Source organism: Neoarius graeffei, chromosome 14, assembly GCF_027579695.1.
Source record: "Neoarius graeffei isolate fNeoGra1 chromosome 14, fNeoGra1.pri, whole genome shotgun sequence".
Taxonomy (NCBI): Eukaryota; Metazoa; Chordata; class Actinopteri; order Siluriformes; family Ariidae; genus Neoarius; species Neoarius graeffei.
This window is the reverse complement of record NC_083582.1, coordinates 70343306-70369531: the sequence shown is the minus strand read 5'-3', so window position 1 is coordinate 70369531 and position 26226 is coordinate 70343306. Positions and strand designations below refer to the sequence as shown.

The following is a 26226-nucleotide window of genomic DNA, read 5'->3' as shown; positions in this document are numbered from 1 at the left end:
TGCCCCAACTCCACACAGAAAAGCCCCCGTCGGCCACTGGGCTCAAACCCAGAACCTTCTTGCTGTGAGATGACAGTGCTAACCAGACAGTGCTAGAACCCTATCAATGTTAAGAATAAAGAGCTTAATTGGGGAATTCAAAAGATAACTTCATCTGAAGCTGCACAGCCATTAGCTTTCAATTAGCACTTGCTAAAATTACACCTGGGCGGCACGGTGGTGTAGTGGTTAGCACTATGGCCTCACAGCAAGAAGGTCCTGGGTTTGAGCCCAACGGCCGGCGAGGGCCTTTCTGTGTGGAGTTTGCATGTTCTCCCTGTGTCTGCGTGGGTTTCCTCCGGGTGCTCCGGTTTCCCCCACAGTCCAATGACATGCAGGTTAGGTTAGCTGGTGACTCTAAATTGACCGTAGGTGTGAATGTGAGTGTGAATGGTTGTCTGTGTCTATGTGTCAGCCCTGCGATGACCTGGCAACTTGTCCGGGGTGTACCCCGCCTCTTGCCCATAGTCAGCTGGGATAGGCTCCAGCTTGCCTGCGACCCTGTAGGACAGGATAAGTGGCTACAGATAATGGATGGATGGATAAAATTACACCTTTTCAACATCATAGGTGTTAATATAACACTGTGGTCTTACTGTCTATTACATGTCTGTGAAGATTCTCAGTCATCCAGGTCATAGTAAACTGTGGGTGGTAAAAGAGAGCAACTGGACTTGCTTGAAGATTCTTGAAGACGTTTCACCTCTCATCCGAAAGGCTTCTTCAGTTCTGTCTGACTAATAGGGAGTATCAGGTATTTATCCTCTCATGGATGAAAAGCTCATCTAAGGTGTCGTTGAGTCATCCTGTTGGTGTGGGTCACTGGGGGCTGGATGTGAATGGCCTCGAGAGTCGTTAGGGTGATCAATGGATTGCCCGTTAAGGTGATCAATGGAATGCTGATTCTCTCTGTCCTCCTGTGAGTCACTGAAAACAGCTGGGTTTTGGTGTGCATTCAGTTGTCTGGGAAGTGTGCCAAGGACTGCATTGTAGGTGGCTGATAAATGATGTCTTAAGGCCTCTGCATGCTCTTGCGACAAGGCTTTCGCAGATAGCTTTTTGCAGACAGTTGTAATTTATCGTTGAGCGGGGAGTAATCGGCGTGCGCGATGTTATTCACCGCCACAACGCAAGGGGGCGCGAAGTCGGGAAATCACTAGGAGTAGTTGGTGGGTGTGGTTAGTGGAGTGTTTATCCTCCGGTTACTTATAATGACTAGAACTGGAGTCGTATAGATGTACGTACTTCCTCGATCAACCGCTCTTCGTGCTGCTCCATCTTCGCTCGTGTTTTTAAAAATGGCGGTCGTGAAAACAAACCAAACCGGGAAAGTAGGGAAGCGGAAGTGCGTGTACAGCGGATGTAGAGTGGACCAATCAGAGCCCTCTTGTCTGCGACGCTGTCTGCGAGGCTTCTGCGGTGGTCACAATTTTTGGGAGGTGCGTGCAGAGCGTCTGTGAAGGTGGGGGGCTACACAGATGCTATCTGCGACGCTATCTGCAAGGACTGGGTTGTCAGCATAAATTGGCCTTTAGACTCCCACCTCTGTTCAGTGATGGCCAATATACGATTCCATGCATTCCTCACTGCACTGAATTGCATACACTACGTTGTCCTATTTGTGTCTGGCTATTCTGTCCTTAGGGTGGACCAGTTTCTGCTTCAGGGTGTTGCTGGGCCTGAAATGTACCAGAATGTTGTGTTTGTAGAAGATCCTCCTGAGTTTCTCAGATAGACCAGAAATGTAGGGAATGACACTAAGTGCGTTTACATGCACATAGAGAAAATCGAATTTCTGCTGTTGCTCGACTAAAATCGAAGTTCTAAATGCCATGGAAACACCTTAGCTAGGCTGAAATTGAACCGAACTTGATTTCTCGTAATTGGGCTACACGACCTAGATTATGCGATTTTTGCCGAGCTACTTAGTGCATGTATACTAGGGGTGGGTATTGCCAAGGACCTCACGATACGATACGCATCACGATACTTGAGTCACGATACGATACGCATCACGATACTTGAGTCACGATACGATACTGCGATATATTGCGATATTCTACATAGTTCACTGAAAAATGTAAACGCATTATGCATCTTAAAATCCGAGTTGTATGTACATCAGATGATAGTGATAATTCATGGGACAAACTGAGTCAAAACAATGTAATTCTAATTATCCATGCCATTTTATTGTAACTATACAAGCGCAAGTTACAACATATTTGCAGGAACAACACACTGTCTGGAACACATTGAAAAGTGCAGTGTGCATCTTAGTCTCCCTGAGCACAATTATGAAACAAAGTGCAGTGTGGGTCAGTGTCCACACACTGAAACTGAATTGAAACCTCAGTGAATCACGTTTCTTCTGAACTTTGAGTAAATACTCAAAATAAAATGCAGTGTCTCACACACACTAAAATTGAAAATGCAAAATAAAGTGCAACTTCTTGCCTTTGGTCTTAAATGACAAAATTAAGTTCACAGTTACAGTAAGTCACACATCACTGAAGTAGATGGGAGGACTTTGGCGCTGTCCAGTGTAGTTTGCTTCGGGTCGGGTTTCGGTGACTCCGGCTGAGCTAATATGTCGGGGTGGTGTCGTGCTAAGTAAGTTCGCAAGTTTGTTGTGTTACCTGAATAACTAATTGGAGCGAAACAGGTTTTGCAAAGTGCATACTCTTTGTCCAGCTCACTGTTTTTTTTCTCCTTTCCTTTGGAATCCAAAGTGCCTCCAAACATCTGCCTTAAAGTTCGGCAGCGTCTCAAGTTTTACATTAACAGCCATGCTTGCTTGTTTTTTTTGTTCCTCACTGCAACCACCGGGAAAAAAAGAGAAGACGAAGAGTGCCTTGCAGTGAGGTAGCGGCACAGCGACACCTCGCGGAGTGGAGGTGCGGAAGTCGTACTGGATTTACAACCCATCTGAAACATGATTTATTATTTGAAAAAATATCGATATTCAAATTTTGAGTATCGATATTGAATCGGAAGACAAAGTATCGCGATATATCGCCGTATCGATAATTTTGCCCACCCCTAATGTATACCCTATCAAGCTACGTAGCCGAGCTACTTACTTCAGCACTGCCCCTTCCGGAAGTGACGAGGATGAGACCACAAGCGGGAAACACGACAGCCTCGGTCGGCATGACAACAGTAGTAGCGAGCAGCAGAAGAGGTCATGCTCATTCAGCTTAAGGAGTTGAATATATTAAAATTCATGGACGGGAGAAAAATGCGCAATGGAGAACACGGAACTGATAACTTTGTTTACACTCTTGAATAGCTCTTCTTCATGACGACAACCGGAAGTGTACCAACACGATGGGGCATGTAGCGCCACCTGTGGCTCGGGTGCACAATGTACCTCACACAATAGCTTGATTTCCTTGTGTGCATGTAGGATTGGATTTCTCTGGCACCCCTGCTGGGACCCTTTGCTCGATTACCGACAGCAGCTCGATTTGGATGTGCATGTAAATGTACTGACTGTTCTTGCGTTTGTTCCTGTTATCCTCCTTGTCCGTTATGTTCCTTTTTCTGCTCTTGAAGAACGACCAGTTGGGATACCCGCAGCTCTGAAGTGCTTTCTTGATGTGATTCTGCTCCTTCTCTTTTCCCTCTACCGATCTAGGGATGTTCTGAGCCCTGTGTCGCAAGGTCCTAATGACCCCCAATTTGTGTTCCAGTGGATGGTGAGAGTCGAAGAGTAGGTACTGGTCTGTGTGTGTGGGTTTCCGGTAGACCTCGATGCTAAGGCTTCTGTCTTGTCTAATGTGTACATCACAATCCAAGAAGGCTAGATTATTCCCACTGACATCCTCCCGAATGAAATTGATGTTGATATCCACTGCATTGATGTGCTTAGAGAAGGCTTCCACTTCATGGGTTTTGATTTTAACCCAGGTTTCATCCACATATCTGAACCAGTGGCTGGGAGCAACTCCTGAAAAAGTGGTCAAAGCTTTATGTTCCACTTCCTCCATGTAAAGATTGGCCACAATAGGGGACACCAGTGAGCCCATGGCGCATCCATGCTTCTGTCTGTAGAAACTTTCATTAAACTGGAAATAAGTGGTAGTCAGGCAGAGGTCAAGCAGGGTACAAATCTGGTCCATGGTGAGGTTTGTTCTATCCAGTATGGTGCTGTCTTGAAGGAGTCATTTTCTAACAGATTCGACTGCTTCTGTGGTGGGAATGCAGGTAAAAAGAGAAGTGACATCGTAGGAAACCATGGTTTCATCTGAGTCTAGTTTGAGGTCTGCAACTTTAGTAGCAAAATCTTGGGAGTTTTTGATGTGATGTGGCATATCCCCAACAAGAGGAGCCAGGATGGTGGCTATGTGTTTGGCAATGTTATAGGTGACAGAGTTTATACTGCTGATGATAGGTCTGAGTGGAGCTCCTTCCTTGTGAATCTTGGGGAGGCCGTATATGAGAGGAATGGCTTCCCGAGGGTACAATCTGTAGTACAGAGATCGGTTGATGGCTTGGTCCTTTTCTAGTTGTTGCAGGCAGCTAACAACTTTCTTTTTGTAACAACTGGTGGGGTCTCACCTCAAGGTTTCATAGGTGGTTGTGTCGCTGAGGAGACTGGTCATCCTGGAGTGGTAGTCCACTGTGTTTAGCACTCCCTTTGTCAGCAGGAAGGATGGTGATGTTCCGGTCTCTTTGAAGCAATGTAAGAGCCCTCCTTTCTTGGCTGGTGAGGTTGGAGGGGGGTGCTTTTGCACTGGACAGAGCAGCTGATATCTTCAGTCTAAGTTGTTCTGCCTCTGTGTTGGTCAGATTGTTGTTTCTGATGGCTGACTCTGTGGCTGTGATGAGATCTACCACTGGTATCCGCTCTGGTGAAACTGCAAAGTTAAGTCCCTTGGATAAAACATCTTTCTCTGGTTGGGTGAGTACCCTGTCAGATAAGTTCTTCACCCATTTCTCTTCTATGTCCGGTTGTGTAGCCTGGTCAGATTTCTTCCTCCAAGTCAGCACTTCTGTCTTGCTGGAGGAGATGGTTTTAGACAGCAATGTTTGAAATTTGCGCATCTGTCATTCCTTGCCATTGGTATGTTGTGAAATCTGTGCCTTCTCAGCAAAATCAGAGACTTGTTCCAAAACTTCACTGGGAAGAAGTACGTACTATCAACTCTTCAAACATCAGTTCAGTCTTGTTCTGGAGAGCATCGATGGAGATCTTTGAGAAGGAGAGACAAAGATGTGTATGGAGAAAATACATGATTAATCAGTTGCATTTCAGTTTCATGTGATATAAGTTGAGGATGGAGCCATCTCATCCTAGTGCTCATATTGCAACAGCATGTATTTGATTTGTTGACTCCTGAACATTTGTTTGGGTGTTCAGAGCCATCACAGTACTTGTCTCACTCTCTCATTGAGAAGCTGCTTCTGGGCTTTCTGGAGGATTATTTCAGCTCTGTGTCCTTTGACCGTTGAATACAGGTGTAGGCTATTGGGGATAATGTTGGATTGTCGGCATCTCAGGTTGAAACGCAGATGGTTTCTGTAGTCTGCCAGTTTTCTGGAAGTCCTCTCATACTCCCGCACCAGTCAAAGGGTTCTCATCCCAAAGTGCGTGGAAACATGACTGAGAATCTTCACAGACATCTTCTCAGTCAAGAACTGAAGAAGCCTTTCGGATGAGAGGCGAAACGTCTTCAAGAATCTTCAAGCAAGTCCAGTTGCTCTCTTTTACCACCCACAGTTTACTGTCTATTACAAACTAACCAGGCTTTTTTCTCAAAAAGCAATGCTCAGTACATCTTGGAGATTAGGAGTGAAAACAGACATCCAGATATCCAAGATGTGAACATGGAGACACTGAGATACTCTGTCGAGAACTGATTCTACCACCCTCTTGTGTTTAAGTAACATGATTATGCTGCACCACACATCGTACTGCAAGGAGCTTAAAGTCGGGAAAGTATTCATTTGGTTGTGCTGACAGCTCTCCTGTTTTAAAATGGATGATTGTGTAACAGCAGCACCTCTTACTCTCTGGCCCAGCAGTGACAGGAGAGAAATAAGAGGGACACAATGAAATATATCCTCTCTCTGGCCTCGATTCCTTTGATAACATTCTGAAATTATTGAATAAGTTCCATTTTGTCTTGTTTTTCCATTAACGGACACATTTTTCACTGTCTCTAGATGAAGACAGAACACTCTGGCCAGGATCCTGGAGCTAGAACAAAGCCATTTACACAGACACAACCTAAAATATTTACAGTTACCTGACAATACTATATATCTTACAAACAATGTATATACTTTATTTATTCACAAAACGCATGGCATTTTCATTACAATTTATCACAATTTCTTTAGTAGACAGTCAAAAGTTTTTCTTAAGTTTTCATCCTTCCAATTTGACTTCATTGACGAGCTTTATATTTCCACATCATATTTCCTAAGCACAAGTCAAGCCAAACATACCAAGTCTGTCTGTCTGTCTGTCTCTGTATTTCCAGTGGCTATGCTGCAAATCACCTGAAATCTCCTGGAATATAGTTCCAGAAACCTTTTTAATCCCTTCTCAAAAGTAGATACTTTGCTGTATACCAGGAACTACTCATGTAGACCTTGCTGTACTCCAACTTGATGTAATGACCATCCCTTTTATTTCACAACTTAATACCAAAGCTGATTTTATATCTTTTTTTTTCAGTACCAATCAAGTAAAAGTTTGGACACACCTACTCATCCATAGGTTTTTCTTTTTTCTGGACCATTTTCTACATTGTAGAACAATACTGAAGACATCACAACTATGAAATAACATACGGAACATATAGAGAGGGGGCGGCATGGTGGTGTAGTGGTTAGTGCTGTCGCCTCACAGCAAGAAGGTCCGGGTTCGAGCCCCGTGGCGGGTGAGGGCCTTTCTATGCGGAGTTTGTATGTTTTCCCCGTGTCCGCGTGGGTTCCCTCCGGGTGCTCCGGTTTCCCCCACAGTCCAAAGACATGCAGGTTAGATTAACTGGTGACTCTAAATTGACCGTAGGTGTGAATGTGAGTGTGAATGGTTGTCTGTGTCTATGTGTCAGCCCTGTGATGACCTGGCGACTTGTCCAGGGTGTACCCCGCCTTTTGCCCGTAGTCAGCTGGGATAGGCTCCAGCTTGCCTGCAACCCTGTAGGACAGGATAAAGTGGCTAGAGATAATGAGATAAGATGAGATGAACATATAGAGAGAATATTACACGGTTGCACGATGATATGAAGTTTATCTTCAAGTGGTGAACATATTCACAAGTGAACGAGTGAAAATATTTTCAAAACGAGAAGATAAACTTCATATCTTCGCGACACTGTAATGTTCTGTATATTATATGGACACATCTACAAAAATAGGCAAGTTAATATATACCAGGTTAATATACCAGTATATATATATATGGTAAATAGGCAAGTTAAGAATTTTAATTTTGAACCGGTTTGCAATTTGGACAAGACACGTCTAGTCAGCAGGAAAACACGAGCGTGATGTCATCAGAGTGAAATATCAGGAATTATTATACATACAGGACACTTTCAATGGAATAAAGACATGTTCTATTCCCTTCTAGTAGGTTTCATTCATTTGGTTTGATAGCATGCAATATTGTTAGCATATCGCTTATCCTATGTGTATTACATCACTCTACCCAATGGAGAATGAGCGTTGAATATGGTTTACAATATTGCATGGTTGTCAAAACAACGTGACATCACACTTAGGAAATGTAAAACTTCCGCGCTAGCGAGTGACTCTGACCATTTGTAAACAAACATGGCCGCCATGTTTGCTTTGTTAAACACAGAAGATTTTGAGAGAATTTTGAAAGAGAAAGACGCGTTGAACACCTGAAAGGAACGTATAATAATAATAATAATAATAATAATAATAATAATAATAATAATAATATTGGCTGGCTTTTTTCGTGGTATATCAGATATATTCCATTCAGCTACACTGTAAAAAATGATTTGTTGTTTTAACTTAAAAAAGTTAGTGCAAGGGTTGCCTTAAGGGCTGCCTTAAAATTTTGAGTTCACTGAAATTAATATAGTAAGTTCACAACAATTTAACTTACTATGTGAATTCCAGTGAACTCAAAATTTTAAGGCAGCCCTTGCACTAACTTTTTTAAGTTAAAACAACAAATATTTTTTTTACAGTGTACTCATCTTTGACTTGTTCAATATTATGCTCGCTGAATGGAATATATTTGATATACCACAACACCAGCCAATATGATTTAAATATGTCACTCAGATCCGTGATGTATTTTGTCTGAAAAATGCAAGTTTTTCAACACGAGAACATCAACTTCATATCTTCAAGCCAATGTGTGATTTTCTTCTTATTATATAGACACATTCACAAACAAAAAGTACCCAAATTTATCAAAACAATTCATTGATTACCTCATGAATAACATATCGAGATTTATGTCATGGTGTTGGTTCTCCATGTCCCAGATGGAGCTCGTATAAAAAAATATGAGTGACGTATTTCCCAGTAAAACACTCGTGTCCATATAATATATGGAATTATGTGGTAAACAAAAAAGTGTTAAACAAAATATGTTCGATATTTTAGATTCAGTGTTTACCTTGATGTGACGCTTTGCACACTATTGGCATTATCTTAACCAGCTTCATGAGATAGTCACCTGGAATGCTTTTCAATTAACATGTGTGCCTCATTAAAAGTTAATAAATGCAATTTCTTACCTTCTTAATGTGTTTGAGATCAAACAGTAAATAGTAAATAATAAACATACAGTAAACAGCCCTATTCAACACCACAACTGTAGTAATCCATACAAAATTATGTCAAGAACCGCTCAACTAAGTAAAGAGAAACGACATCCATCATTACTTCAAGACATGAAGAAGTGTCTTTTAATTAACGAATATAAAGAAAAACATTTAATTAGAAGGTGTGTTCAAAGTTTTCACTGGTACTTTATAACATTTTATAGGTGTCATGATCTGCAAAATTTTGTCATTGTATTCCTCAAAAAAAAAAAAACATTGCACAGTTGTATTTAGTTTATGCATTTAGTAACACACTGCTTGTAGGAAGTGAAGAAAAAGACTGGAGAAGAGAGATTGAACTTTGTTATGTGGTTTGTCATATCAGTAAAAAATAGTAACTTCATCCATGTTCACTAAACCTCCACCATGTCTACAGTGTTTCTGTAATGTCCCTGCTTACTGAAACATTGTCCTGGGCCCACAGTTCATTTAGGACATTTCACATTCTCTTCATTGTGGCAGAAAAAAACAACCAGAAATTGTGTAGACTTGATTTTTCAGCATTCCTAAACCTTGTAGAAGCCTTGTGTCAGCAGTGAGGGTTATTGTTCTGGGGTAGACTGTTTGTGAGTCTATTATTTTGGCTCATTATGCTTTCTGGTCTGTAACACCAGAGACCGTATTTAGTGTCATGTCAGAGGAACAGATTAAGGCTCACATGGGAAGGTCACTGAGGACAGCACAGGCTTTTCTAGTACAGATTTCTTGACCAGATGCTCTGTTGCTGAGATTTCAACTCGAATGACCCTTTGGGTTATTTTAATGACTCTCTTAAGGGTGTTTGTGTTTGTTCTTTTGTGTGGCAAGGTTGAACCATGATGTTAGAACACAACCATTCCATAGTAAGCTTCCATAGTGTTTTTTTTTCAGGTGTTTCTTGTACATCGTCGATTATTTAAGATATATTGTCGGGGGGGGCTAACACTTTCAACCTGTTTTATTTATGTGCATTACCTTGAATTCTTACCACAAGCTGGCCTAGTGGTTAGCGTGTCCACCTTTTGACTGGGAGATCGGGAGTTCTACTTGGGGTTGGGTCATACCAAACAACAATGTAAAAACGGTACCTCCTGCCATCTGGCAAGACACGCTGCAATACAGATGTGAGTGGGGAATCAAACTCTCGCTGTTACCAGAGAACCAGCCCCCCACTGTAACCTGAGCTGGATGAGAGTCCGAAGGCTATAGAAGTGGAGATTGGCACTGCCCAATGCGCCTAAGGGCCTGGTTAGTACTGGGATAGGAGACTGCCTGGGAAGACCAGGTCCTGACATGGGAGGGACTTTGACTTTTTTTGACTGCTATCTGGCAAGGCATGCTGCAATACAGATGCAAGTAGGGAGTCAAACTCTTGCGGTTACCAGAGAACCAGCCCCCCACTGCAACCCGAGCTATATGAGAGGCCAAAGGCTATAGAAGCGGAGATTGGCGCTACCCAATGCGCCCTAAGGGCCTGGTTAGTACTGGGACAGGAGACTGCCTGGGAAGACCAGGTCCTGGCACAGGAAGGACTTTGACTTTTTTTGACTGCCATCTGGCAAGGCATGCTGCAATACAGATGCAAGTAGGGAGTCAAACTCTTGCGGTTACCAGAGGACCAGTCCCCCCCACCCCCCGTAACCCTCGCTATGTAATAGACGAGAATGCAGATCAGTGCCATGTCCATGCACCTCAAGAGCTGGTTACTACTGGGACAGGAGACTGCCTGGGAAGATCAGATCCTGGCACAAGATGGACTTTGACTTGACTTGACCCTGTATTCATACCATTGTGTCACATAAGCATCAAATCAAGGGGCATTGAATCAAGGCTTCTTGACACAGGTGCATTTCCATACACATCACTAGTAAGAGGATGAGCAACAGTGCTGCTTTTTTTTGTCAACTCCTGCATTTGATCACAAAATAGAGCACTGTCACTTCACAACAAGAATGTTTTGGGTTCGAACCTCGAGGCTGACTTGGGCCTTTCTGTATGTAGTTTGCATGTTTTCCCTGTAACTGACTGGGTTTCCTCCAGGTCCTCTGGTTTCCTCCAACAGTCCAAAGACATGTAGATGAGGTCAGCTGGCTACTCTAAATTGCCCACAGGTGTGAACGTGAGTGCGAATGAATGTTTGTCTCTGTGTTAGTCCTGCAATAGATTAGTGACCAGCCCAAGGTGTACCCCGCCTCTTGCCCAATGTCAGGTGGGATTGGCTCCAGTTTCCCCTGTGATTCTGAAGGATAAGCGATATCGGTATAGATAATGGATGGATGGAATGGATGTTCATGAATAGCTGTTTAATAATTAACTGAATAAGCCTAGTTTGAAAGCTACCTGAATCCCCTGCTGACAGCCACACCCCTTTTCAGCCACACTCATCTCAGCCAAACCACATGACATCTCCCATATACAGTGGTGCTTGAAAGTTTGTGAACCCTTTAGAATTTTCTATATTTCTGCATAAATATGACCTAAAACATCATCAGATTTTCACACAAGTCCTAAAAGTAGATAAAGAGAACCCAGTTAAACAAATGAGACAAAAATATTATACTTGGTCATTTATTTAGTGAGGAAAATGATCCAATATTACATATCTGTGAGTGGCAAAAGTATGTGAACCTCTAGGATTAGCAGTTAATTTGAAGGTGAAATTAGAGTCAGGTGTTTTCCATCAATGGGATGACAATCAGGTGTGAGTGGGCACCCTGTTTTATTTAAAGAACAGGGATCTATCAAAGTCTGATCTTCACAACACATGTTTGTGGAAGTGTATCATGGCATGAACAAAGGAGATTTCTGAGGACCTCAGAAAAAGCGTTGTTGATGCTCATCAGGCTGGAAAAGGTTACAAAGCCATCTCTAAAGAGTTTGGACTCCACCAATCCACAGTCAGACAGATTGTGTACAAATGGAGGAGATTCAAGACCATTGTTACCCTCCCTAGGAGTGGTTGACCAACAAAGATCACTCCAAGAGCAAGGCGTGTAATAGTCGGCGAGGTCACAAAGGACCGCAGGGTAACTTCTAAGCAACTGAAGGCCTCTCTCACATTGGCTAATGTTAATATTTGTGAGTCCACCATCAGGAGAACACTGAACAACAATGGTGTGCATGGCAGGGTTGCAAGGAGAAAGCCACTGCTCTCCAAAAAGAACATTGCTGCTCGTCTGCAGTTTACTAAAGATCACGTGGACAAGCCAGAAAGCTATTGGAAAAATTTTGTGGACAGATGAGAACAAAATAGAACTTTTTGGTTTAAATGAGAAGCGTTATGTTTGGAGAAAGGAAAACACTGCATTCCAGCATAAGAACCTTATCCCATCTGTGAAACATGGTGGTGGTAGTGTCATGGTTTGGGCCTGTTTTGCTGCATCTGGGCCAGGACGGTTTGCCATCATTGATGGAACAATGAATTCTGAATTATACCAGCAAATTCTAAAGGAAAATGTCAGGACATCTATCCATGACCTGAATCTCAAGAGAAGGTGGGTCATGCAGCAAGACAACAACCCTAAGCACACAAGTCGCTCTCCTAAAGAATGGTTAAAGAAGAATAAAGTTAATGTTTTGGAATGGCCAAGTCAAAGTCCTGACCTTAATCCGATGGAAATGTTGTGGAAGGACCTGAAGCGAGCAGTTCATGTGAGGAAACCCACCAACATCCCAGAGTTGAAGCTGTTCTGTATGGAGGAACGGGCTAAAATTCCTCCAAGCCGGTGTGCAGGACTGATCAACAGTTACCGCAAACGTTTAGTTGCAGTTATTGCTGCACAAGAGGGTCAGACCAGCTACTGAAAGCAAAGGTTCAAATACTTTTGCCACTCACAGGTATGTAATATTGGATCATTTTCCTCAATAAATAAATGACCAAGTATAATATTTTTTGTCTCATTTGTTTAACTGGGTTCTCTTTATCTACTTTTAGGACTTGTGTGAAAATCTGATGATGTTTTAGGTCATATTTATGCAGAAATATAGAAAATTCTAAAGGGTTCACAAACTTTCAAGCACCACTGTACACAATGTCCCATATACACTTTGTTACACAACTACAGGTTGCACAATCATGATCTTGTCATACATTAGTAGTTTATTGACCAGCATATAGAAAGTGTGGGTCAAGTATGCATGTGACATAAAAAAATAAAAGCAGTGTGGTGTGTAGGCTTAAATTTGACACTCCTCTAATGCACCGCTGATGCAATTGGTGTGGATTTAAAATCTTTTAAAAATGGAATACAGTGAGGTCTTGATGTGCCATCTAACATGAAACCTGATCCTGTCACAGATCTACCCAAGTCCTTAAACAGACTCACCCAGTTGAAGGAGTCATGATGCAGCCCCCTCTGTCCGCTGTCACCCTGCACCCACATCCCCGCTCCGGTGTGTCATGGTTCATTCCAAAGTTGTGTCCCAGCTCATGAGCCAAAGTAACTGCAGCTCCAAGGGGGTTATCAGAGTGGTCCTGAGAGGTGGAGGGAGACAAAACAAAATAAACAGAAAGAATGATAAAGCAGGAGTCATTATTAATTGCATCTACACATGTTTACAGATAAATCAATGTCTTCACAGCATGGCACCGCATAAAGCACTTACACGCTTTCCAAAGAGCAATTACTTATATTTCCAAGCGACTAAACCCAATTATGCCCCGGCGTTTGCTTCGGAGAAGGGGTTAGGGGCAATTACACTCCTGCTGCCCTCTTTAGATTGCATTCTTAACATCTCCACATGTGCATTTGTTTTCTTTTAACTGAAAGTAGCAAAGTGATGTTTCACATGAAGGCATTAATTACTAAAATGCAGGCACTACCAGCCTCTGTAATTACTTTTTCACAAACCCATTAGAGAGGCATAAGTCAAAATTTTTGTACTGCTGAAATGAAATGCACCATTAAGCAAAGTCTCCACTAATAAAAAGCTGATTAGGGCTTTTTGTGTTTGTGTGTAGCTACAATATTCCTGAGTCCTATGACACCTTGTGTGGAATATGTATCCAAAAGATTGTCCAGTAGAAAGTGTAAACAAACATTATACTGGATATTAATGCACTAATCATGGGGAACAGCCAACTATCATCACGAGGTCAGAACCGTTGGATATTCCTATCCTTGTAGGGACATCTGGTCCTGACCAAGCTATAACACCCCCCGACACAGAATACCAGAGACCTGACATACACAAAAAACAAAACACATAGACACACTTAGACATTTATGCGGTCAATCAAGTTTTAAAAACATTCGTCATGAAATCTGTCTTCAGAAAATGATAGAAAGCATCCTCTGAAAGAACAAATGCATAAAACACACATTATGTAAGTAAACATTTGATATCTTTTGGCACTGTCAAGGATGATTGTTTTTCCCTTAATTTTTAATGTTGGGAAAAGAAGAAGAAACAGCTCTCCTTGTAGTCCAGAATGGCTCCAGCCCGAGTTTCCTGCCGGCGGCAGCAGCAGGAGTTGTGGAGGGGAAGTCTGAAGACTGATGTGTGCAGTGAAACAGACTGATTTGTAACGCAGGAGGCAGACTGGGGCACACTACCCTTTAATCATCCTGCCAAAGTTTGTGCATGTGCACCAAGCAAAAACCAATCAGCTGGGAAACAGACGAGAACATGGGATAACCTGGGAGAGACATTTCAGCCCCGACAGGGAATGGCACTTTCATTCTAGAGCTGCCAAGTCCTAATGACCTAACAAAGATCTACAGTGAGAACAGGGTAAGGGCTCTATTACATGCCTGTATCCTCTTTAGTCATCACTCCCACCAGCAAGTTTTCTTCCTCTCTTGTGGATATGATGCGTCCCTGGCCGGCCGACCGTTTATTTCTTCTGCCTCATTAGAAAGTAACGGCCAGGACTCTTGTAATCGATACATTCAGGTGATTTATGAGAAGTATCTCTAGACAATCATGCCGTAATGTCTTAAGCAGGTGTACACAGGGTGGGGAGCAGTATTATAACCATATTTATGAATATTAGGGTTGGGGTCAATTCAGGAACCAACTCAACAATTCCAATTGAAACAAGGACATGGAATTGGAATTTGGATTTGATAATGAGACCGTCAACGATGGCGTAGCTCACTCTGGCCCAAATCTGGGTCGAAGTTATATGCATCCTAGGTGCTCCTACCTTCATGCCAGAAAGAATCAAAATCGGTGAAGAATTGAGGGAGAAGAAGTGATTTGTGTGGAAACTGCTCGTTAGGGCTTAATTACTCCATATCTTCATTATTAATTGCAATTATGCAAATTTGGGTAGAAGCCATATGCACCCCAGGCAGACCTACATTCCTGCCAAAAAGAATAAAAATCGGTGAAGAATTGAGAAGCAATTTTTGTGAAATGTGTACAATGGATAACGGAAGATGGACGGACCACGGACAACACAGGATGGCATAAACTCATCGCCTGTTGGCCGGATGAGCTAATAAAACTGAAAACTTTAAATTAACAATTGATGAATGATGAGTGAGCAGTATATAACAGACACTGGTGCCATGATAAAGATATGAAAATACTGTTTATTACCAGTTTGATTTGATAAATGCTACCACATGCTACATGATGTCTCAAACCACAAAATAATGAGTCTCATTCATTCAGAAATGCATGTGAATGTTTTACACATTCAACAACATAAACACAAGCAATTTTATTTGCATTGGCAAATACCCAACATCAACAGCAACATTTATTAGAAATGGATATGAAATCCTTAACTTGTGTAGGATTCTTGTGTAGAAGCGTAGTTCATATATAAATAATTCAAATCTCTGATTTTTCAAATGGCTTGGTCCATAACCAGTATAAGTCACTCTTATGAAGAGCTGTTTCAAGTTTGCAGTTGCTTGGTTGGATCCATGAACAGGCATAACACAAAGCTTACAGAATGCACTGTGCTTATATGAAGTTGTAGGAACCGAGTCACCAAAATGACAGAGATCTTCTCAGAAATTTCAGATTTCTCAGCCATTTCCAGTTTAAGAGGGATTCCAAATCTCAACATTAATATTGCAGTCCAGAGTTTAGACTCTCAAATATCATACACAAATCAGATTCTCAGCACAGTCCAAGATCATACACAAATCAGATTCTCAACACAGTCCAAGATCAGACACAAATCAAATTCTCAGTGGAGTCCAAGATCATACACAAATCAGATTCTGAATACAGTCCAAGATCAGACACAAATTAGATTCTCAACGGAGTCCAAGATCATACACAAATCAGATTCTCAACACAGTCCAAGATCATACACAAATCAGATTCTCAACACAGTCCAAGATCATACACAAATCAGATTCTCAATGGAGTCCAAGATCATACACAAATCAGATTCTCAACACAGTCCAAGATCAAACACAAATCAGATTCTCAATAGAGTCCAAGATCATACACAAATCAGATTCTCAATAGAGTTCAAGATCATACACAAATCAGATTCTTGAAATAGTCCAAGATCATACACAAATCAGATTCTCAACACAGTCCAAGATCATACACAAATCAGATTCTCAACACAGTCCAAGATCATACACAAATCAGATTCTCAATACAGTCCAAGATCATACACAAATCAGATTCTCAGTAGAGTCCAAGATCATACACAAATCAGATTCTCAGTAGAGTCCAAGATCATACACAAATCAGATTCTCAATACAGTCCAAGATCATACACAAATCAGATTCTCAATAGAGTTCAAGGTCATACACAAATCAGATTCTCAGTAGAGTTCAAGATCATACACAAATCAGATTCTCGAAACAGTCCAAGATCATACACAAATCAGATTCTCAATAGAGTCCAAGATCATACACAAATCAGATTCTCAACACAGTCCAAGATCATACACAAATCAGATTCTCAACACAGTCCAAGATCATACACAAATCAGATTCTCAGTAGAGTCCAAGATCATACACAAATCAGATTCTCAGTAGAGTCCAAGATCATACACAAATCAGATTCTCAATAGAGTCCAAGATCATACACAAATCAGATTCTCAATACAGTCCAAGATCATACACAAATCAGATTCTCAATAGAGTCCAAGATCATACACAAATCAGATTCTCAATACAGTCCAAGATCATACACAAATCAGATTCTCAATAGAGTCCAAGATCATACACAAATCAGATTCTCAATACAGTCCAAGATCATACACAAATCAGATTCTCAATAGAGTTCAAGATCATACACAAATCAGATTCTCAGTAGAGTTCAAGATCATACACAAATCAGATTCTCGAAACAGTCCAAGATCATACACAAATCAGATTCTCAATAGAGTCCAAGATCATACACAAATCAGATTCTCAACACAGTCCAAGATCATACACAAATCAGATTCTCAACACAGTCCAAGATCATACACAAATCAGATTCTCAATAGAGTTCAAGATCATACACAAATCAGATTCTCGAAACAGTCCAAGATCATACACAAATCAGATTCTCAACACAGTCCAAGATCATACACAAATCAGATTCTCAATAGAGTCCAAGATCATACACAAATCAGATTCTCAACACAGTCCAAGATCATACACAAATCAGATTCTCAATAGAGTTCAAGATCATACACAAATCAGATTCTCGAAACAGTCCAAGATCATACACAAATCAGATTCTCAACACAGTCCAAGATCATACACAAATCAGATTCTCAATAGAGTCCAAGATCATACACAAATCAGATTCTCAACACAGTCCAAGATCATACACAAATCAGATTCTCAACACAGTCCAAGATCATACACAAATCAGATTCTCAATAGAGTTCAAGATCATACACAAATCAGATTCTCGAAACAGTCCAAGATCATACACAAATCAGATTCTCAACACAGTCCAAGATCATATACAAATCAGATTCTCAATAGAGTTCAAGATCATACACAAATCAGATTCTCGAAACAGTCCAAGATCATACACAAATCAGATTCTCAACACAGTCCAAGATCATACACAAATCAGATTCTCAATAGAGTCCAAGATCATACACAAATCAGATTCTCAATAGAGTCCAAGATCATACACAAATCAGATTCTCAACACAGTCCAAGATCATACACAAATCAGATTCTCAGTAGAGTCCAAGATCATACACAAATCAGATTCTCAACACAGTCCAAGATCATACACAAATCAGATTCTCAATAGAGTTCAAGGTCATACACAAATCAGATTCTCAATAGAGTTCAAGATCATACACAAATCAGATTCTCGAAACAGTCCAAGATCATACACAAATCAGATTCTCAACACAGTCCAAGATCATACACAAATCAGATTCTCAACACAGTCCAAGATCATACACAAATCAGATTCTCAATAGAGTCCAAGATCATACACAAATCAGATTCTTAATAGAGTTCAAGATCATACACAAATCAGATTCTCAATAGAGTCCAAGATCATACACAAATCAGATTCTCAATAGAGTTCAAGATCATACGCAAATCAGATTCTCGAAACAGTCCAAGATCATACACAAATCAGATTCTCAATAGAGTCCAAGATCATACACAAATCAGATTCTCAACACAGTCCAAGATCATACACAAATCAGATTCTCAATAGAGTCCAAGATCATACACAAATCAGATTCTCAATAGAGTTCAAGATCATACACAAATCAGATTCTCGAAACAGTCCAAGATCATACACAAATCAGATTCTCAATAGAGTCCAAGATCATACACAAATCAGATTCTCAACACAGTCCAAGATCATACACAAATCAGATTCTCAACACAGGCCAAGATCATACACAAATCAGATTCTCAGTAGAGTCCAAGATCATACACAAATCAGATTCTCAACACAGGCCAAGATCATACACAAATCAGATCCTCAATAGAGTCCAAGATCATACACAAATCAGATTCTCAATACAGTCCAAGATCATACACAAATCAGATTCTCAACATAGTCCAAGATCATACACAAATCAGATTCTCAACACAGTCCAAGATCATACACAAATCAGATACTCAATACAGTCCAAGATCATACACAAAAAGCAATCCAAAGTCAAACAAAGCCTCTCCAGTCTAACTAACACACACTCTCCAGTCTTTATTTATACTCCTATGTTATGAACAGTCACCTTGCATCAACTGCATGGAAATCTACTTCTTTTAATGATTACTACACATACATCATACAATCACAAAATTCAAAGTAAACCAAGAAAATGTCTTTTCACATCATGCAATTAAATTAATGAACATAAGTTTTGTTTCACACACTACAGAAATGCCACTCACCATGACGATGCCCCCTGACTGCTCGGCCGTACACATGCTCATGATAGGAGCCATGCCAATGGTGGTGCCTTGAAAATACACCCCACTGCAGATGGAGACAGAAATACAGATTTACATACTGATAAAACATGCATATCCCAGTAGATCCAACAGTACTGTAACTCATCTTAGTTTTCCATCCTTTATACCTTGACAGTTCCTATGCAGAACTATGCACAGCTTAGTGTTCCAACAGGTTCAGAGTTGATGAGTTTATTCTCCTTTTCTGGTGGCAGCAGGCTGAGATGTTCAGTCCAGGCGTCTCGTTACTCAGCCACAGAGTTCAGATCCTCTTGGGGAATCCCCAGATGTTCCCAAGCTAACTATGAGATACAATCTGTCCAGCAAGTCCTGGATTTTCATTGCAAGGGTTTACGTCATCTAAGGCTGTCCATCTTTGCCTGCTACATACCTGACTGTCATTGCACATGCCGTGAAGACGTTGCCATTCTGGGCAACCATCTTACCTTGCATGATTTCATCTGCAGACACCACCCCCAGGCCTGGCTCCAGAGGTTGGGCAATATAACCCTAATCTACTGTAGACAGGGTACACTTTTACTGAAAGGTGTACACTTTTACTACTTAGTTTTAGTTTCCTCTAATAAGCTGAACTTATCACAGACCCTTTTTGGTGTGTAATCAATCTTTAACATGCACTTGCATTTGCACTAGATTGTCCTCTGAGTAAAGAACAAGGCAGAAGATTAAGTTAGGATTTGTCTCCTGACCTGATAAGCTGGGCATTATCATGTGGTCTCTGTGGTAGAAGTTTGAGTTTCCTCCAGTCCAGGAACTCATGCAGTGTGGTGAATGGGTCCTGAGAGACAGGGCATTTGTCTGAGTCACTCCACACCTCCAAGCCAACCAGGGCCACACGGATATTCAGTGCTCTGTAGAACTGAAACAGAGGGAGAGTTCGGTGTTAACAAGCTCTTGAAAGCAATTATTTCCCAGACTTGGTTTTACCTCTAGTCATATTTGTGCACTGAATTGTAAAGCCAGTGTGGCTTTCTGATTAGTGCTGATTAAAACTGTTATATCTAAGTATTGATGGATGGCAGGTTGAAGTCTTAACACTTTTGCAATCATGTTACATGCGCAGCATAAAAATAACCCAGATAGCACACCTACGTCGGTCCACCAGAGGTATGACCAGCGGGCCTTCATCGGGCCGACGTCAGCAAGCCAATAAAGGAAAAAACAAAAGGATGCAGATATTCACTTTAATTGTTCTCATATTTTTTTATTCAAAAGATTATTCAATTATAACAACAGCAGGGTAGTATTGTAACTTTTCATTTTCAGAATCTGCAGAATATTTTCAGAATCCAGCGGCCCGCTAGCGACAGTGAGCGGCAAACACATTTGGTGGTCTGTTATTGGACCACCAGCGGCTCGCGGGTGGCAGGACACACGAGAGTAACAAGATCTTAGTTTTTTCCCCTTTATCGGCTTGCCGACGTTGGCCTGACAAAGGGCAGCTGGTCATACCCCTGATGGACCGTCAGCACAGCCGACGGTGTGCCAACGTCGGGCCGACATAGGTGTGCTATCTGGGTAAAGAACTTGATAGATATTAAATCAGAGCAGGTGTGTTAGAAAGGGGGAAAAACATGCTACTGTATTGGGCTCTGTTCTTCTAGCCTCGGACTGCACATTACAGCAAAATGCTGCGTTGGCATTTTATTTGGGTTTACCTTGTCCGCATAGTTGGCGATCTCAGCCAGCCGCTGTTTCACTTTCTCCAGATCCTTGCCCTGTTTCTGATACTGAAATAACAAAAGATGTATGTTTTACACTACTCAAATGAGGCATGTCACATATGGCAAACAATTTTCCAATGTCCAGTTCCAAGCTCCACTTCAGCACAGATGTTAAGGCTCTCTCTCATATTTTGGCAGCTTGAACATGCTGAGCTTGTTTCGGGCCATCAGCCGAGGGAATATAAAAGAGGTTGTGCAGAATCAAAGAATGGAAAAGTTTCTTCCATGTTCTGTATGATTACTGCCTTTAGGGTTGCGAGTCGTGGGTTGTAGCTCTAATCAGAAACTGCTGAACCTTTTAAGTCTCGTTTGCGCTTGCCATTCCAAGAAAGATTTGCGTAACATTTATTCATTTTATTTCTCAGCACAACTAATGAAGCCCTACTGATGAGTGGAGAAACTTCTAGATTATAATACCATAAGTCTTGTCCCTTCGGGTTACCGATTTTCTGCTCTGGTTAAGTAAGGTATGATCAAGGAGGGTTCTTACTGCGAGACTGTCGACTGAACTATAGGCACTTTATTATATACAAGCTCACTGATTACCTAAATACTGTATTCTTACACATTTTTAGAATAAAAGCTAAGTGTTTTATCCACTAACAACCTGGCGCTCAACACCTCCGAAACAAAGGAGCTGGCCATTTGCTTCAGGAGACAGAAAGAGGAACTTGCCCCTTTATACATCAGAGGAGATATCGTGGAAAGAGTGTCCAACTTCAAATTCCTGGGTACACGCATCTCCCAGGATCTCACATCGACTGTCAATACCATCTCCCTAGTGAAGAAGGCTTTATTTCCTGAGGTCACTATGCAAAGTCAATCTGCCCAGGCAGCTGCTGGTGTCTTTCTATCGCAGCGCTGTGGAAAGCATACTCACCTATGGCATCTTAGTTTGGTATGCCAGCTGCTCTCAGGCTGACAAAAAGGCTCTACAGAGAGTCATCAAATCAGCACAGAGAATCAACACTCAGCTGCCTTCACTAGAGGACATTTACAGGTCCCGGTTCCTATAAACATCATCAAGGACTCATCGCACCCTGGTCACCACCTCTTCACCTCGATGCTCTCTGGAAGGTGGTACAGGTCCATTAAGGTTCGCACTGCCAGACTCCAGAAAAGCTTTTACCCCTCTGCCATCAAAGCATTGAACTCTGTCTCATAATATGCACTGCTGTTAGTACAACTCCCACCACCTAGCAACCTAACAATGTGCCATACATAAAATAACTGTGCAAGATACTGAATTATCAGTACCTTACCATACACGTAGCATATGTTAAAAAAAACAACTGTGCAATATACTATATCAGTACCCTGCTATTTACTGTTATTTATTGCTATTTATTTCTACGGATATGTCTGTGTGCAGGTATTGGGGTGTGTAACCTACATTTCTTCCTTAATACTTACTCTTTATATTTCGTATATTATGTGTTCAATCTTATATGCAATGCATATTATACAGTTGTGGTCAGAAGTTTGCATACAGTGGCATGAATGTCATCTTGGATATGAATGTCATGGCAATATTTGAACTTTCAGTGATTTCTTTGAACTGTTCTTTTTCTGATTGTAAAGCATACATCTTTAATAAAAAAAAAGCACTAGAATTTGGCACACAAGTTTTAATTTTCTTTGGGTTTTCTTATATTGCTCAACATTAAGCTTGTTCAGTTTCATTTGCCTAGACTATGAAGTTTCTGGGATATTTACATCTCACATAATATATATATATTTTTTCGCCCTGTATTATAAATTCAACTATATAAAGCACGGACATTATCAATTCGCAAATATAAGGGTGCTTGCTCTGGTATACATGAAGGCACCACATTATCTGTACCATCCTCGCTGTGTTATCATCACGATTTCAAGTATGCGATCACCCAAGCACAACCTGGTCTTATTATGATTGGACCATCCATTAAACAAAAGTTTGGAGTGACTTTTGCAGGGTTTTGTTCACTGATTAGTTTGAAGAGTTGTTACCTTTCATTATAGTATACAGCACATTTAAAGACAAAAACAAAGAAGAGTTCATCAAGTTAATAGAAATTTTACGTTAACTGGGATTAAAATCTTTTAAAATGTATTCAAGCCAGTACTTTTAGTGTATTTTGCTCCAAATATATTGTAGCATTGCTGTGCTTTTAGGAGCAAGTGCCACTTTACATATTAACAAGCCTCAGTAGGATTCTCATTATTTTAATGTTTGATGTCATTCGCTCATCCGGCCGTAGGCGAGGCCGGATGAGCTTATGAGATCACGCGTCATCCGTCCGTCGTCCAGCCACAATTTACAAAAATCGCTACTCCTCCTACACGACAGATTGGATTTCGATCAAACTCACATATAAATGTTCCCCAGATGGGTGTACATAAAAGTTGCCAAGATGGTGGCGCCACCTGTCATATTTACGATTTTATGGACGTCTGAAATTTTTGGGTGACTCGTCACATTAAACGCTACTCTTCGTAAACTGCTGGGATGTTTTCACTGAAACTCATCCAAAAGACTCTAAAGACATATTCCAACAAGAGTTGTTCACCAGATGGCGCCACCTACCATGGATACGGCTACAGAGGGGTTACATGCAATTTCATGAAAATCGCTACTCCTCCTACAGGAGTGATCAGATTTTGATCAAACTCTATGGAATGTTCCCCAGGTTGGTATGTATAAATGTTGTCCGGACTGTGGTGCCACCTATCATATTTACGATTTTATGGGTGTCTGAAATTTTTGGGTGGCTCGTCACATTGAACGCTACTCTTTGTAAACTGCTCAGACATTTTCACTGAAACTCACCCAGAAGACTCTAAAGACATATTCCAACAAGAATTGTTCACCAGGTGGCGCCACCTGCCATGGATTCAGCTATACAGGGGTCATATGCAATTTCATGAAAATCGCTACTCCTCCCATAGAATTGATCGGATTTCAAACTCACACACAAAAATAGCGGCCGGTATGAGCTACAGCCTCACTGAGGCTATTTTTTTGTGTTTTGTGTTCATGCACAGTTGTGTTATGTGATTAGTTGTGATGCTTTGTGTTCTGTTGGCATGTTTTTGTGGAGCCCGTTTTTATATTTCAGCCTGCCCATTTCCACCCGATTTGCCAGGTCTGTGGGGAAACACCAGCTGTATTGCTGTGCTGTAAGTGTGAGCTCTCAATCACAGATCGAGTGTGTTGTTTGAACAATGCTTGTGACTCAACCTAACACCACAATGCACCAGCACACATGGAATAAACTTGGATAAACTTGTAGTACACTTATAAGTATATAAATATATGGAGCAACCATGGCCTAAAGTTTAGAGAAGCAGCTTGGGAATCAAAAGGTTGTCTGTTTGATTCCCTGGACCAGCAGAAAAATGTGTGAGTGGAGGGAGTGAATGAACAGCACTTTCCCCTCCTTCTACTTTCATGGCTGAAGTGCCCTTGAGCAAGGCAACTAACCCCAAACTGCTCCCTGATTGCTGTCCACTGCTCTGAGTATGTGTGTGTGTTCACTGCTCACTTGTGATTGGTTAAATGCAGAGAAAAAAAATTCACTGTGTCTATGTGACTCTAAAAAATGAAAATAACTCACCTATGTTATGTAAGAGACTGTGAGAATGTTGTCAATTATTTCTGGCTTAACATTTTGTATGATTCCTGCGTGTTGGGCCTTTGCTTGAACGTTAACCCCTGACTTCCAATTTCTAGCCAACTTGAACTGGCTGTAAGGGATAATGGTGCAATGTTCGCAAACAGGAAACATTTGATATCCACAAAAGGCATCTACCGCCTGCTAATGTGCTTAGCTGTGTTATAAGATCAGGTTAAACTTAGCTATTAATGTTACAGCCGGAATTCATCCGGTAATATAAACGCAATGGGCACACAAGAGACACAAGAGAACCTTAACTCAAAGTAAGGACCAAATGCTGATCTTTTCCTAAATGCTGTTATTTAGTCCACTTTTAATGGAAACAAATACAGCCCCAATTCCAAAAAGTTGGGACACTGTGTAAAACATGTATAAAAACAGAAGTTGAAGATTTGCAAATCATGGAAATCCTATGTTTCATTGAAAATAGTACAAAGACAACATATCAAATGTTGAAACTGAGAAATTTTTATTGTTTTTTGAAAAATATATGCTCATTTTGAATTTGATGTCAGCAACACGTTTCAAAAAAGTTGTGACAGGGGCGTGTTTACCACTGTGTTGCATCACCTCTACTTTTAACAACACTCTGTAAATGTTTGGGAACTGAGGAGACCAACTGCTGTAGTTTTGAAAGAGAAATGTTGTCCCATTCTTGCCTGATATGCAATTTCAGTTGCTCAACAGTTCAGGGTCTCCTTTGTCATATTAAATGAGAGACCGGTGTGGACTGCAGGCCAGTTTAGCCGTTGAACTCTTTTACTACGTACTGTAGCTATGCAGTTTTAATATATACAGAAAGCAGTTTGCCATTGTCTTGCTGAAAGAAAGAAGGCCTTCCCTAAAAAAGATTTTGTCTGGATGGCAGCATATTGCTCTGAAACGTGTATATATCATTCAGCATTAATGATGCCTTCCCAGATGTACAAGCTACCCATGTCATGTGCACTAATGCCCCCTCATACCATCACAGATGCTGGCTTTTGAACTGTGCGCTGATAACAAGCCGGATGGTCCCTCTCCTCTTTAGCCTGGAGGACGTGGTGTCCATGATCTCTAAAAAGAATTTCTACTTTTGATTCGTCAGACCTCGGGACAATTTTCCACTTCGCCCCAGTCATAAAAGAGCTCGGGCCCAGAGAAGGTGGCGGTGTTTCTGGATATTGTTTATATCTGGTTTTAACTTGCATTTGTGGATGCAGTAATGAAGTGTTTTCACAGACGATGGTTTTCTGAAGTGTTCCTGAGCCCATACAGTGATTTCCACTACAGACACGTGTCTGCTTTTAATGCAGTGCCTCCGGAGGGCCTGAAGATCACAGGCATCTAGCGTCAGTTTTCAGCCTTGTTTCTTGCATACAGAGATTTCTCCAGATTCTCTGAATCTTTTAATGATATTATGGACCATAGATGATGTGATCCTCAAATTCTTTGCAATTTTACATTGAGGAACGTTATTCTTAAATTGTTGCACTGTTTGCCCACATAGTCTTTCACATAGCGATGAATTCCTCCCCATCTTTACTTCTGAGAGACTCCGCCTCTCTGGGATGCTTTTTTTATTCCCTAATCATGTTACTGACCTGTTGCTAATTAACCAAATTATATTTTGGGGGTTTTTTCCCC

At 41.1% G+C, this 26226-nt stretch overlaps 1 protein-coding gene across 1 annotated transcript in view; it reads right to left on the bottom strand.

Annotated features, from left to right (window-relative positions):
- LOC132898574 (disintegrin and metalloproteinase domain-containing protein 12-like) overlaps nucleotides 1–26226 on the bottom strand; it is a 326512-nt gene that overhangs the window by 120930 nt on the left and 179356 nt on the right. Inside the window, exons 8-11 of the mRNA XM_060940283.1 lie at nucleotides 20876–20947; nucleotides 19907–20076; nucleotides 19137–19221; nucleotides 13169–13317 (exon numbers count right to left, since the gene is read on the bottom strand). Coding sequence (XP_060796266.1) covers nucleotides 13169–13317; nucleotides 19137–19221; nucleotides 19907–20076; nucleotides 20876–20947 — 476 coding nt within the window. The remainder of the gene's footprint in view (nucleotides 1–13168; nucleotides 13318–19136; nucleotides 19222–19906; nucleotides 20077–20875; nucleotides 20948–26226) is intronic.